General features: G+C 36.7%; 1 protein-coding gene across 1 annotated transcript; it reads left to right on the forward strand.

The window, feature by feature from the left end:
* Nucleotides 1-234: 234 nt before the first annotated feature.
* LOC112513396 (28S ribosomal protein S33, mitochondrial-like) lies at nucleotides 235-14737 on the forward strand. The gene is made up of 3 exons (XM_025119644.1): nucleotides 235-316; nucleotides 1151-1375; nucleotides 14396-14737. Exons 2-3 carry the CDS (start codon nucleotides 1158-1160, stop codon nucleotides 14484-14486), a joined length of 309 nt encoding a protein of 102 aa, XP_024975412.1. The 5' UTR covers nucleotides 235-316; nucleotides 1151-1157; the 3' UTR covers nucleotides 14487-14737.
* Nucleotides 14738-15520: the final 783 nt, after the last annotated feature.

Consider the following 15520-nt stretch of genomic DNA (forward strand, 5'->3'; position numbering starts at 1 on the left):
TCGGTGTGACACCGGTAATAAACACTTTTAAGTGTTTTGATAAACAACTTATATCGGTGTCAAACCGGTAATAAAGAGTTTTTGAAAAAGTTAAACCCTTCTAATTAGTGTTTTTAAAAAAAATAACAATATGTTTCAAATAATTATTTGCTGGGTTGTGGCTTTTGAGAGTCCATGTGCATTTTGCAATGAGCCTATAAATATCCAAAGACTCCAATTTGATGCTTCAATGCTCAGAGCACAGAGCCTATATACCCTTCAACCGTGACTCCGGCGACTTTCCGTCGCCTGCATTTTGCCCGACTGAAGGTTCACGGTATGTTCTCTCTCTCTCGCCCCTTTTGAGTTCATTTCTATGTGTTCATGAACGTTTGAGATCAAATTTACTTTGTAGAAATGTAGGGCCTCTCTCCGAGAAACAAATGATGAAACTGGAATCCCCTTTCTGTATGTAATGATTTTTCTCTTCTTGTTAGTGTTACCCTGGTACCATTCATTCATTATCTCTATATGTACATAAAGAAGAATGCATACCAACTGTTTGATTATATTTGTCAACGAATGGGATCGGCCATCCTGGCACACTTTTAATGTTTGTAAACTTAAGGGTATATGTAATTGTGCGCAGTGAATTCCGACGATGTTATTATTGTTTTATATGAAATAGGACTCCTTTTTGGAACAATTTTTGGGCCAGGTGGGACTCTGATTGTGAAGATGGTAGGAGAAGCATGTTGTGTAAGCTGGGTGGAACTTAATTTATAGGCCCAAACAATAAACTGTCCTGAAAAAACCGTCAAAAGGCCTTTAGCCTAGCGGCATTGTAGTCTTTGGTCTCATAGGAGGTCACGGGTTCAAACCTTACCAAGGGTGAGGAGGGTGTGTGAGTTTATTTGTTGTATTTGCCGGATATAAATATCATATACTTAAAAAAAATGTGTTTATAACATTTTTCAAAAGCTGTCTATTGGGACACCTAGAAATTGTTGGCGTCCCATAAACCCAATTTGTGTTGTAGTGTCATCTCGGAGAACATAAGCATTTTAACTAATTTATCCTCATTGGATTTAGGTGGTTGTTTGATTAGTCTGTATAAGTATGTTACCATCTAGTTACAATATACTGAATGATGAACTTTTTGTTGTGTTAGAGAAAAAATGAGCATGACAAGCTTAAAAAGTATGTTGGCTCAAGCAGCTGTTAGAGGAGTTACAGAGGCAAGAGCAGCGATATTTGGTCATGTACTTAACCCAACTGGTCAAAGATCCGCCCACAAGATTTTACGCAAGAAGTTCATTGGTGAAAAAGTTGCGTCATGGTATCCAAATGACATCCAAAAGGAGGACCCTCTTGTTGTGGCACGCAAAGAACAAGAGTAATCTTCCCCCTCCACCTCTCTCTCTTTCTTTAGACTGAGCTTATATCCGCATTTACATGCAAAGAATTCTTCTTTAAACTTGGCATGACATACATACCATCTGCTAATTCCTAAAGCTGCTAAGAATGAAAAAGAATTTTAACTACACTCTCCAAAAGTTTAGTTATAGACCACAACAACATTAGGTTTATAGGACACCTAAAATGTCTAAGGTACCTAATAAAATCTTTATAGGACTTAAGTTTATAGGACCAAACCAAAAAGCGTCCTATCTAAAAGTGTTACAATAGGTTTATAGGATGCTTTTGGGCGTTTTAACAAGTTTTTTAGGACGTTTTTGATATAAAAGTATCGTATTAGTTATTTTATACAACACTACTTGAAATAGCTAATATGACACTTTATTTACACAAGTATCCTACAAAAAGATGAGTTTATTGGACACTTTTCAAAATTGTCCAATAAAAGTAACATTTTATTTTAAAAGCGTCCTAAAAAACTTGTTAAAACGCACAAAAGGGTTCTATTAATATATTGTAACACTTTTAGATAGGACGCTTTATAGTTTGATCCTATAAACTTAAGCTCTATAAAGTGTTCTATTAGAATGCTTAGACATTCTAAGCATCTTATAAAGCCAATTCTGTTGTAGTGGCAGGTTAACTAGTAAGCTGGGTTGGTTGGATTTTCAGATTGATTACCGAGTTAACTGATTAATCACATTTTCATAAATGATGTATTTTAATGGTTACATGCTCAATTGTGCACCTTGACACCAACTCAACAAGTATACTTTGTGGGAATAAAGACAGAAGCCACATTTGTGTTAAAGGTTGAAAGAGGAGAAGAACAACCGAGGGTTTGAGACAAAGGCTGATGTAGATTAGGTCATATCGAATGTCTGCCAGGAGTTTTTTTCCTTTCATTTGGGTGCAAACTTGTTCTAATTGTTTCCTAGAATTATGCAGAATGACATCAAATTCTAGTGTATCAGAGTCAAATCCTAAACCATTAATTCCTAGAAAATTTTAGATATGTGTCGCAATTTAAATCTTGGATGTCATTCTCCCCTTGAAGATGAGCTCCAAAGTAAGATTGTGTTTGCGGTTAAGGTTGACACCCTAGATGCTTCCCAAATATCACCATGTAGAAGTGTAAATGGTGTAGTTGGTGTGTATGTTGGAGTTTTTGAATTTCAAAAATAAGGCTGACTATGTAAATGGGCTTGACACGTGTGTTTACCTAGTCTTTAGCAATTTTTTCGTTTTGTTTTTTCCGTTCCTATTTTCTTTGTCAGTTTGTTATTTTTCCCAATGTATTTAAAGCCACTTTGGCCTCTTGAATAAAGTATCAAAAATTTGTGTGAGCAATATACCATTGTTTAGTTTATCACTTGGTATCAGAGCAAATTTCGATCACTAAAGAGAGAGTTGCAATGATGAATGACGATAAGATGAAGGTACCAGTCTTCGACGGTCACTATGAGCACTGGAGTGAGATGATGGAGAATTTGCTGCGTGCAAAACAGGTGTGGAACCTAATCGATCCAGGAATTAGAGAGCCGGCAGTTGGAATTGCTCAAAGCGATGCTGAGAAGAAGAAATTGGAGGAATTGCGCATAAAAGATTTACAAGTTAAGCAYTACTTGTATCAAGCAATCGATCGAGTCACCTTCGAGCAGATCATGGATAGAAAGACTTCCAAGGCGGTGTGGGACTCCATGAAGCAAAGATTCGCAGGCAATGAATAAGTGAAACAGTCTATGTTGCAGAAGCTCCGAAGGGACTTCGAAGTCCTCGAGATGAAGGCCAACGAAACCATTTCTGAATACTTTGGTAGGGTTTTGACAATTTCAAATCAAACAAGGAGCAACGGGGAATTGTTATTTGATGTCAAAATTGTCGAAAAGATCCTCAGAACTCTGGCCGACAAATACTTGTATGTGGTGGTTTCGATTGAAGAGTCAAAGAATGTTGACGAGATGTCCATTGAGGAGCTGTAAAGTACCTTGCTGGTTCACGAACAGAAATTCAAGAAAGTTGAAAAGGAAGATGATCAAGCGTTGAAGGCAGAAACCGGTCTCAGTCCGAATGGTTGTGGACGAGGGAGAGGCCGATTCAACAGTAGAGGAAGAGGACGAGGTAGAGGATGACTGTCGTTCAATAAAGAAATGATAGAATGCTATAATTGCCACAAATTGGGACATTATTCTTATGAATGTCCTCATTCTAAGGAGGCAAACTACGCTGGTTTTGATGAGAATGAGGAAGTTGCTCATGGCTGAGATAAACATGGAGGAAACTGCACTCATGGTAGATACGAAAGCAGATGGGTGTATGTATACCAGTGATGAAGATAAAGCTAAGCTATGGCATGAACGGATGGGACATCTCAGCAACACAAACATGGAAATTCTGCAAGGAAAGGGTATGGTTCGTGATGTACCTCATTTTCTTATCAATAAAACTGTATGTGGAGATTATATGATAGGAAAACAAACCAAAAAGGCGATTCCAAAGACCAAGCAATTGGAGAGCAGGAGAGATTTTGGAGCTAATACACTCTGATATCTGTGGGCCAATAACCCCGRCATCTCATGCTGGCAACAGGTATTTTTTAAGCTTCATTGATGACTATAGTCGTAAGGGTTGGGTGTATTTATTGACAGAGAAGTCTCAAGCTCTCGAAAGTTTTAAACAGTTCAAAAAGAAGGTTGAAACTGAAACAGGAAAGGTCATTAAGGCTCTCAGAACAGATAGAGGTGGAGAATACTTATCCGATGCTTTTAAAGCCTATTGCTTAGAACATGGGGTCAAGAGACAACTCACAACTAGTTTCTAACCTCAGCAGAACGGGGTTGCTGAGCGAAAGAATCGGACAATCATCAACATGGTTGTGTCGATGATAACAGCCAAAAACATGCCAAAGAAGTTTTGGGGAGAGGCAACGTTGTGGAGTTTTTATGTTTTTGGACAGATGTCCGACCAAAGCCCTTACGAACATGACTCCTCAAGAAGCTTGGAGTAGGATGAAACCAACAGTTCATCACTTTCGTGTTTGGGGGTGCCTCGCTCATGTCCACATACCCAAACAGAAAAGAACTAAACTTGATGATAAAAGTTTTATTTGCATTTTGACAGGAATGTGTGAAGAATCGAAGGCATATCGGTTGATTGATCCACAAACACTGAAAGTTATTGTAAGCAAAGATGTTTTTGAAGAGCATAAGTCCTGGATCTGGAGTCAGACAAAAGAAGCTGATGATGAAAAAGAAATCATATGGGGCGATTATGATTTTATTGATGATTATGAGTTTGTGAATGAGCATCACTTTGATCAAGATGACGAAGCCGAGCAAGATGAACACATTGAAGATTACAGCCCTGTCATTGCCGATTACGGTCCTAGCAGTCCAGTAATCGGGGAAGGAAGACAACAAAGGATAAGAAGACAACCTGCTTATCTAAGTGACTATTTTGCAGGTGATGATCACGAGTTAGATTCAGACACGACGAGGTGAACATCACTGATTTGATCCATCAAGATCCCGTGTACTATGAAGATGCAGTCAAGGATGAGAAGTGGAAGAAGGCCATGGATCTCGAAATTCAAGCAATCGAAAAAAATCAGACCTGGCGATTGGTAGACCTGGCCACAGGGTACCAAATGTATCGGTCTTAAATGGGTTTTTAAAACAAAACTCAATGAAAAAGGAGAGGTCGAGAAACACAAGGTGAGGCTGATTGCAAGGGGGTACGGTCAAGAATTCGGAGTCAATTATGTCAAAATATATGCTCCAGTTGCCCGGATGGACACACTTCGATTGATGATAGCTCTAGCTGCACAAAGGGGTTGGAACATCTATCAAATGGATGTTAAATCCGCCTTTCTTTATGGAACCTTGGAAGAGGATGTTTACGTGCAGCAGCCACAAGGATACATGATTAAAGGCAACGAGCACAAGGTGTACAAACTCCAAAAGGCCTTATACAGGCTTAAACAAGCTCCCAGGGCTTGGTTTAGCCGAATTGAGGCATACTTTGTCAAGGAAGGTTTTACAAGAAGCAGATCAGAACACACCTTGTTTATCAAAAAAACATTAGATGGGAAGTTTTTGTTTGTAAACATATATGTCGATGACCTTTTCTATACAGGCAACGATGAAAAAATGCTGGAAGAATTCAAGTGCTCCATGAAGGGTGAATTAGAGATGACAGGTCTAGGAAAAATGAGATATTTCTTGGGAATAGAGGTGTTTCAAACTCCAGCTCGAATTCATGTGTCACAGCAGAAGTATGCAGTTGAAATTCTTACTTGCTTCAACATGTTGTATTGCAATGCAGTAGTAAACCCAATTGTTCGTGGTTGTAAACTAAAATTTGAAGAAGGTGAACCGATAGATGAAGCTTTGTTCAAAACCTTGGTGGGAGTCTGATGTATATCACTACCACACGACCGGGTATCCAGTTTGTGGTAAGTTACATCAGCCGTTTCATGTCTAAGCCAATAGAGAGTCATTTTGTTGTTGCAAAAAGGGTGTTGAGATACCTTCAAGGAACTTTAGACTATGGCATCTGGTACAAAAGAGAAGGAAGTGGCAGAGTAGAGGTGTTTACTGACAGTGATTTCGCAGGAGATTGGAATGACTGGAAAAGTACATCCGGGTACTTGGTGTTGTGGGATGGAGCTGCAATCACATGGTCATCAAAGAAACAGAATATAGTTGCTCTATCTTCCACAGAAGCCGAATATGTGGCAGCAGCAGCTTGTGCCTGTCAAGTTATATGGGTTCGAAGCATTCTTGAAGAACTTGGAATGAAACAAGGAGATGGCACAGAGATCAAGTGTGATAACACCTCAACAATTAAGCTCTCGAAGAACCCAGTCTTCCATGGTAGATGCAAGCACATTGGGGTAAAGTTCCATTTTCTTCGTGATTTGGTTGGAAAAGGAACAGTTAAATTGAAGCATGTTGGTACTAAGGAGCAAATAGCAGACATATTCACTAAACCACTGCATCGAGATGTGTTTGTGAAATTAAGGGAAAAGCTTGGAGTATGTTCGTTGGAAGACAAACAAGACTGTAATGTCTAGTTTGGGGGAAGGTTTGTTGGAGTTTTTGAATTTCAAAAATAAGGCTGACTACGTAAACGGGCTTGACACGTGTGTTTACCTAGTCTTTAGCTATTTACCTAGTCTTTAGCAATTTTTTCGTTTTGCTTTTTCCGTTCCTATTTTCTCTGTCAATTTGTTATTTTTCCCGGTGTATTTAAAGCCACTTTGGCCTCTTGAATGAAGTATCGAAAATTTGTGAGCAATATACCATTGTTTAGTTTATTAGTGTATGCTTGTGGAGATAGGTACTTTTCTGATGTTTAGCTAATGCATACATACATACATACATGTTAGAAAAAACTTGCTTGGAATCCACTGAAAGTCGTATATCACTTTCAGATTGAAGTATTTCGACGGTACGATCAAAATCTCAATCGGATAAAATTCAGTGGTTTATTGAACTTGAGTATGCAGAAATCGTTATGAATCTATGTGTACCTCTCTCTCTACGGAAAAATGACCAAAAAACAATATAAAAATTGTCAAAACGACAGTTTTTGAAGCCAAATCAATCCGAAAACTGTCAAAATGACAGTTTTGAAGCCCTAAACTGGGTTTAAAACCGGGCCAAAACCGGGTTTAAAATTAAAAATTCGGATTTCTGATGCATTTTCCACAAAGCAATATTACCCCAGCGCCCCTTGGACCCCAGGGGTTGCCGCCCCTTGGACCCCGCCACCGGGGGCGCTGCCCCCGGACCCTCGTGGTTTAGGGGCTTCGCCCCTAAATCAAAATAAACTCAAACAAGTGTGCACTCTGCACCTTCCTTACTTGTTCGATATTTATCATGATTACATTGGTCTAACAATATAATCCCATTACACTTAAATGATATTAGTGATACAAATCACCAACAATCCTCTCCCATTTAAGTGTAATCTTGACTAACTTAAATCAAAGTCATAACAAAACAAACTGATGCATAAATGAAATATCATGACGATTGAATTTCACATTAGTATACTACTCATTTCAAATATTCGAATATCGGGGTGTCACTAAGGATTGAACCCTTTCTATTCATAGTGAATACATGAAGATAATATACACATCAGTTTACATACTCATATGTTCTAACTTGACACTATATTTTACTAGCCTGTGTCCTATCCTTCAATAAGCATATCAAAGCTAAGTCCCAAACTTCTTGAAGTGGCTAAACTTCATGCTTATATAGGTAGTTCTCTTACTCTTGCATCTGCATATGCAATTTTTCAAAAGAACTATTAAGAAATATAATTTCAACCTCGTTTACTTGCAGTTCTGAACACATACCTTGGGATGACGCTAATAATGTGTTCCAATCTTCAGATATCAAGCTTTCCACATTGAATTCAGCATCTAACATTACATTAGATGGGAATTGGGTATCTTAATATGAAAGATTTCAGGTGGACTTTAATTTGGTTAAATGATCGGCTAAATTCAACTAAGTTCTCATAAACTCTACCGATATCACACCATTCATGATGAGCTCACGAATCATGCTATGTCTAACACCTAAATGTCTAGACTTCCCATTATACACTTGACTATAAGCCTTAGCCAAGGTAGCAGCACTATCACACCGGATAGAAATGGTAGATATCGGTTTGGGCCATAATGGAATTTCATATATCAAATTCCTTAGCCACTCAGCTTCTTGACCAGCTGCAGCCAATGCCACAAATTCAGACTTCATTGTTGAGTTTGTAGTACAAGTCTGTTTCTTGGAAGCCCAACAAATGGCACCTCCTCCAAGAAGGAAAACCCAACCACTCGTAGAAGAGTGATCCTCCAAATTTGTAATCCAGCTGGCATCTGAATAACCTTCTATAACCGAAGGAAATCCACTATATGTCAAACCGTAATCCATGGTTCCTTTCAAGTACTTGAATACTCGACTTAAAGCTTGCCAATGATGTGAACTAGGATTACTAGTATACCTACTAAGCTTTCCTACAACATATGCTATATCGGGCCTAGTGCTAATCATAGCATACATAAGACATCCTATAGCTCTTGAGTATTCAAGCTGAGACACACTGGAACACCTTTATTAGGTAGAAGCTTAAGATTAGGATCTATTGGAGTGCTAACAGGAGAACAATTTCCAAAATTAAATTTTTTTAATATCTTCTCAATATAATGAGATTGAGAAACTGAAATTCTATTGTTTCCTTGTTTGATTCTTAATCCAAGAATCACCTCAGCCTCCCCCCCCCCCCCCCCAAGGTCTTTCATATCAAAACTAGATGACAAGAACTTCTTGGTTTTATCAACTTGATCTTGATCAGTACCAAAGATCAGCATATCATCTACATATAAACAAATTATAACTCCTTTACCAAAAGTTTCAAATTTGCTATATACACACTTTATCAGCTTGGTTTAGTGAAAAACCATTAGCTAAGACTATATCATCAAACTTTTGATGCCATTGTTTTGGTGTTTGTTTCAGACCATACAATGACTTCTTCAACTTGCACACCTTGTTTTCATTTCCAGGCATCACAAACCCTTCAGGTTGTTTCATGTAAATTTCCTCATCCAATTCACCATTCAAGAATGCAGTTTTTACATCCATTTGATGAATTACAAGATTATGTATAGCTGCAAGAGCTAACAACAATCTAATAGTGGAAATCCTAGCAACAGGAGCATAAGTATCAAAGAAGTCAATACCTTCTTTTTGCTGGATAACCAACCTGGCTTTGTACTTATCTATGGTACCATCCACTTTCATCTTTCTTTTGAGGATCCATTTACATCCTAATGCTTTGCAACCAGGAGGCAAATCAGTTAAAACCCAGGTATTATTATGCATGATAGAATCAATCTCATCTTGGATTGCTTCTTTCCAGAAGACAACATCCCTAGATGCCATGGCTTCACTAAAAGTCTTTGGATCCTCATCTCTTGTTCCTTCAACTAGATAAAGTTGAAAATCAGATCCAAAAGACTTAGCTTTTCTAGCTCTAGTGCTTTTCCTAAGTTCAGATGGTCCAGGTACAGAATCTGTACCACCACACACATTTTCAGCTTGAGTTGTAGTTTTGCCGGAATAAATCATGTCCCTTGGTCTAGGTATAGATGTAAATCTCTCTTCATCAAATATAGCATCTCTTGACTCTATAACAGTGTTAACTGACACAGAGTCATTAGATTTTGTAACATAGGATCTATATGCTTTGGAATGCTCAACATACCCAATGAAGATACAATCTATACCTTTCTCACCTAATTTTTGCCGTTTGGGTTCAGTGAGCCTTATAATTGCTCTACAACCCCAAACTTTGAGATAACTCAAATTTGGTACCTTTTTATACCAAATTTCGTAAGGGGTGTTTTTACTCCTTTTATTCGGAGTTCTATTCAATATATAACAGGCTGTCAACATAGCCTCACCCCAAAACCCATCACTTAGGCCTGAATACGACAACATGGAATTAACCATTTCCTTCAAGGTTCTATTCTTCCTTTCAGCCACACCATTTTGCTGTGGTGTGTAAGGAGCCGTGGTTTGATGTATTATACCAGTAGACTCGGATCATAATACTCACCACCTCTATCAGTACGCAAAACTTTTATCAACTCATTTCTATGTAGTTCTACTTCTTGTTTATAAATTTTAAATTTATCAAGAGCTTCATCCTTTGTGTGCACCAAATAAACATAACAATATCTAGATGCATTATCAATAAAAGTAATGACATACTTTTTATTTTCTAGTGATGGTGTAGCATGAAAATCACATAAATCACTATGAATGAGTTCTAATACTTTGCTCTCTCTTTTAACATCCTTAAAAGGTTGTCTAGTAATCTTGGTTAACATGCAAGTTTTACACTTTTCATTATTCATGTCAAAAACAAGTATTAAACTCATTTTAGACATATCCTTTAACCTTTTATAATGAACATGTCCTAGTCTAGCATGCCATAAAACAAATTTACTTAAATTATTGCTAGTACTAGATGTCATCATGCAAATAGAGTTAACATAAGAAGGATAATCTAGATTCAACCTAATCATACCATTACATACATAGCCAAATCCAACAAAAGTACCATGTCTTGACAAGATATACTTGTTACTTTCCAACACTTGTTTGTAGCCACACTTATTCAACACAATTTCAGACAAGAGGTTCTTTCGAATCCCCGGTACATACAAAACAAACATAAACATTTTCCATATGTGAATTTAAGTAAAACACGTCCTAATCCCTTGATTGATTCCGTTGCAACGTTTCCCATCTTCACGACAGATCCATCTTCAATTGGTTGACATTCTTTAAACCAACGAAGATCCTTGCAAACATGACTTGTTGCACCAGAATCAACCCACCAAGCAACATCATCATCCTGCACATAATATGCCTCAGAAATTACAGAAATATAATTCTGAACATTATTTAGATTGTGCACTAAATCACAATTCTGACCTTGTTGCGTTCCTGGATCCTTAGACCCACTTGGACCAGCCCCATCTTTGTTCACTTTACGAACACGACAATCCTTCTTGAAATGACCAGGTTTACCACACCTCCAACATACCAATTTAGGCTTTTTGTTGGAAAACTTGTCATCTCCACCTTTTTGTTTACGTTTGTTGTTTTTAAACTTGTTGGAATACTTGGACCCATACCCTTCCACCATGTTCACAGAAGAAGAACCAACTTGATTGTTACCTTTAGGATTATTGTCAAGTTCTTGAGTCCTCAAAGACTCTTCAATCCTAAAGTGACTTCCAAGTTGAGCCAGAGTTAATTCTTCCTTCTTGTGTTTCAGAGTGTGTTTAAACTCTTTCCAGGAAGGAGGCAATTTGTCGATAATCATAGCAACCGAGATGGCTTCATCCATCTTCAGATTATGTTGGACAAATTGTCCCAGAATCCTCAACAATTCATGAAATTGTTCCATGACAGATCTGGTATCGACCATCTTGTAATTCATGAAATTACCGACCAGAAACTTCTTGCTAGAAGCATCTTCTGCCATATACTTGGATTCCAGAGAATCCCATAGTTCCTTTGCAGATTCAACATTCTGATAAACATCGAATAAAGAGTCAGACATACCATTTAAGATGTGGCCACGACATATGTAATCATCGTTTTCCCATTTCAATCTCCTCCTTGACACTTCCAAAGTTTCATCTTCAACGTATTCAGGCACAGGGGTACTCAGAACGTACACCACTTTCAGGGTAGTAAGGAGGAAGTGCATCTTCTTCTGCCATCTACGAAAATCTTGCCCTTCAAATTTCGACAATTTATCGAATTTGCTTGTCATGTCTTTCACAAATTCTTTGTCAGACATTTTCACGAATTACTTCAATCTTTGTTAGAAAAAACTTGCTTGGAATCCACTGAAAGTCGTATATCACTTTCAGATTGAAGTATTTCGACGTTACGATCGAAATCTCAATCGGATAAAATTCAGTGGTTTACCGAACTTGAGTATGCAGAAATCGTTATGAATCTATGTGTACCTCTCTCTCTCTACGGAAAAATGACCAAAAACCCATATAAAAATTGTCAAAACGACAGTTTTTGAAGCCAAATCAATCCGAAAACTGTCAAAATGACAATTTTGAAGCCCTAAACCGGGTTTAAAATTAAAAATTCGGATTTCTAATGCATTTTCCACAAAGCAATATTACCCCAGCCAGGGCTCTGCCCCTTGGACCCCGCCACCGGGGGCGCTGCCCCCGGACCCTCGTCGTTTAGGGGATTCGCCCCTAAATCAAAATAAACTCAAACAAGTGTGCACTCCGCACCTTCCTTACTTGTTCAATATTTATCATGATTACATTGGTCAACAAATTAATCCCATTACACTTGAGTGATATTAGTGATACAAATCACCAACAATATATATACATACATACATACATACATACATATATATACATACATACATATATATACATACATACATATATATACATACATACATATATATACATATATATATATATATCGATTGTGCCCTCCGAGCAAAAGGTGTCCTCAATGCTTAGTTGGGTTTGAGAAGAAATCCTGATTATGTCGAGTGGAGAGGCCTATATATATATATATATATATATATATATATATATATTCAAATGAAATGAAGAAGGATACAATCTTTGTAAGTAATAAAAACTAGGGTGACCTAGTCTAAAATGCAACAAATCTTCGTAGTTATCACCAGAAATGGAAATAATTTTCATGTTGGAGTTCTTTTGACCTCTTTTATTCCAGTTTGTGCCTTCTTCTAAGATATAGAGACAATCGTCAATACAACAAAATCGGGTTTAGAGGACACCTAACATGTCTAGGCATCCTAATAGAATATGTTTTGTAAGACCAAACAACAAAGTGTCCTATCTAAAAGTGTTACAATGGGTTGATATTGACACGCTTGCAAGATCAATTTGGAACATTGCCTAACTTTAGACAAGGTTAAAGAATGTGAAATTTTCATTTCAACTATTCCTGCAATTGCTTGAAGAAGACCCTTCTGCAATCCTAATTTTTCTTATTCCTATACATGGTTTATGAGAAAAAAATATAGGCTCAAATTTCCAGTGATATCACCTGAAGCACCTGAAATGATGATTCAGGTGTTTGATTTTGAATACGAATAGGAGACTTTTTACCATCTTGTGCAAAAATGTGATGATTGGGTGAGTGTGTGTATTTTCAAGATCTGCCAATCAGGTCCTTCGTGAATCATAGCTGTCGAAAGTTAGAATCATAACTGTCGAAAGTTAGACTTTTTGCTCTTGTGCAGTCTTAGATGTGGTTGTTCGAAGAGTTGCAATGGAGGTACTGAAAAGACGGAACTGCCCCTAGAGTAATGGGTTTAGTTGTCTAGTTTAACAATAGGGTTTAAAGAAAGAACTTGGGATATCAAGGCAGAAACTCGTAGGATGTGGAATAAGTTGAAGGGTATCGAAGGAGGTACTAAACACTGAATGGTTTATAGAGGGATTCAACTTACAAGCCACACAGTATTAAATGACACCAATTTTTTTTAAGTAATGGTTGTGATCGGATGGATGCAGGTAGTGAGATGTCTGCTTGTAGTATCAATTGCTAAGATCTTCTTTGCATCACATCCGGTGGTTGTTGAGATCGAGGAGTCTGACCTACATTTTATTACCTTTCACTTGAAACACATATTTATAAGTGAGTGATACAAGAGACACTAGACTAGTTACTAAAATCTTTTCTTGATCGCTTGTAATTGATTATGATTTTTTGAAGTTGGGCTGGTTAAAGAACCGGTTACCGATGCCCGCTTACCTTTTTTTGCTTTTTTGTTTGAGGTGGTACAACATTCTCAAAAGCTATAAATCAAATGAAAACCACAAAAATGATATAGGACCGTGAAAACCAATCACAAAATTTCTATAGATTCATTTTAGCCACGGGTCAAGGTGGTATTGTTGTTCATGTGTGTGTGTGGTTCATATATGAAACATATGGACGTTCTTTTTCACGTTTAAAACAATTATGTTGTTTTGTATCTGAAACAATACTGTATGATTTACATGCATTGTTTCACATGTGAAACTGTTTCTCACGGTTCTCAACATTTTTATAATTCTCATTTGATTTACCCCAAACATAGTTGTTTTCACTCATTTTGTTCTGCAATTCATATTGTGTTTGTTTCTCCACTTTCCAATTCCTTTACTTTTTCAAATTGCACTACCTAGAAATAGATGCTCTACTCATTCGGGTAGAGGTCAGGTCTGCATACATCCTATTCTACTGAGACCCCACCCCGGGTGGATATACAGGGTTAGTTTAGTTTTTTGCGTTTGTTACTCGAATTTGCAGATAACTCGTTTTCTACATACATTGCAATAATGTAGTCAAGTTTCAAAGTATAACTTGTATTATTTGATCTTGTCTTGATGTTGCAGTCGTTTATCAAAACTTGAAATGTTGAAGCGTCGAGGAAAAGGAGCCCCTAAGAAAGGACACGGAAAGCGTGCTGCTAAGCGCAATAAATAGAAATCAATATCCAATATTGAACGTTTCTTTTGAGGTATAAAACGAAGCGGTTGCTACTATTTGCCTGATTTTAATCGTTGTTTGAAACAAATGTTCAAAAAATATTAAAATTTGTGTAACTGGTGTAGTCCCCCTTTAACTGTATCTTTTTACTCATCTCTACCATGAAAAAAAATATGAAAGACGTCTAGGGATTGTTGTAACGTTGATTAACGTCACACAGTAACAGAGATCAAGGACGACGTTGTATAGTTGTTGGGCCATTGAAAAACCTTAATACGTGTGGTTTGTGACGACCAATAGTGTAGCCGTATAGACCCAATGCTCTATGGGATGTGGCTCTTTTACGAGCTTTCAACCGATTAACATTACTAAAATTGAGATAAGAGATGGTTGCATCATATATTCGACATCATAATCGTTAAGTTTAAGGGTATTTATTATTACAAAACTCCCGTCTTATAAGTAAAGATAGGAAATAATAAACCAAACTATGACGTTATCAACCTAAACTAGTTCAAAAAGGGAAGGCTAATGGCATCCCTATCCATTGCTATTAGCACCCTTAAAACTACTTCAATTATTATTTTTGGTTTTGGTTTTGGTTTTGGTTTTTAATGGTTTTTTGTCTTTTGTTATTATTATCTTTTGCCTTATTATTATTATAATTTATTTTAAAGAAATTTTAATTAATATAAGTTATTGATTTTATTGTTTTTGTTTTTTATTTATTTATATTATATTTTAATTGATATAAATCTATATATATATATATATATATATATTAAAGGAAGAACCAAAATGTTGTTCAATGAGAACACTTATATTTTATTTATCTTTTTTCTCATTATTTTGATTTATTTTTAATACATAATCAACACATTAATTGTTAATCCTTTCATTTTCCTACTTTTTTAACCCTATTTTCATTATTTTATAAAGAAAAATTGAATCAACAAATATATAAAACTATATATGATTTTATTTACATCAATACATGCATATTTTTAATTACATGACATTGAAAAAATAAA

The sequence above is a fragment of the Cynara cardunculus genome (genome assembly GCF_001531365.2).
Source record: "Cynara cardunculus var. scolymus isolate 2C chromosome LG 5, CcrdV1, whole genome shotgun sequence".
NCBI lineage: Eukaryota > Viridiplantae > Streptophyta > Magnoliopsida > Asterales > Asteraceae > Cynara > Cynara cardunculus.

Coding starts and splice junctions, on each gene's coding strand:
- LOC112513396 (XM_025119644.1), top strand. CDS start 1,158: ATGAGCATGACAAGCTTAAAAAGTATGTTGGCTCAAGCAGCTGTTAGA. Junction 1,376..14,395: donor GTGGCACGCAAAGAACAAGA/GTAATCTTCCCC, acceptor TTGATGTTGCAG/TCGTTTATCAAAACTTGAAA.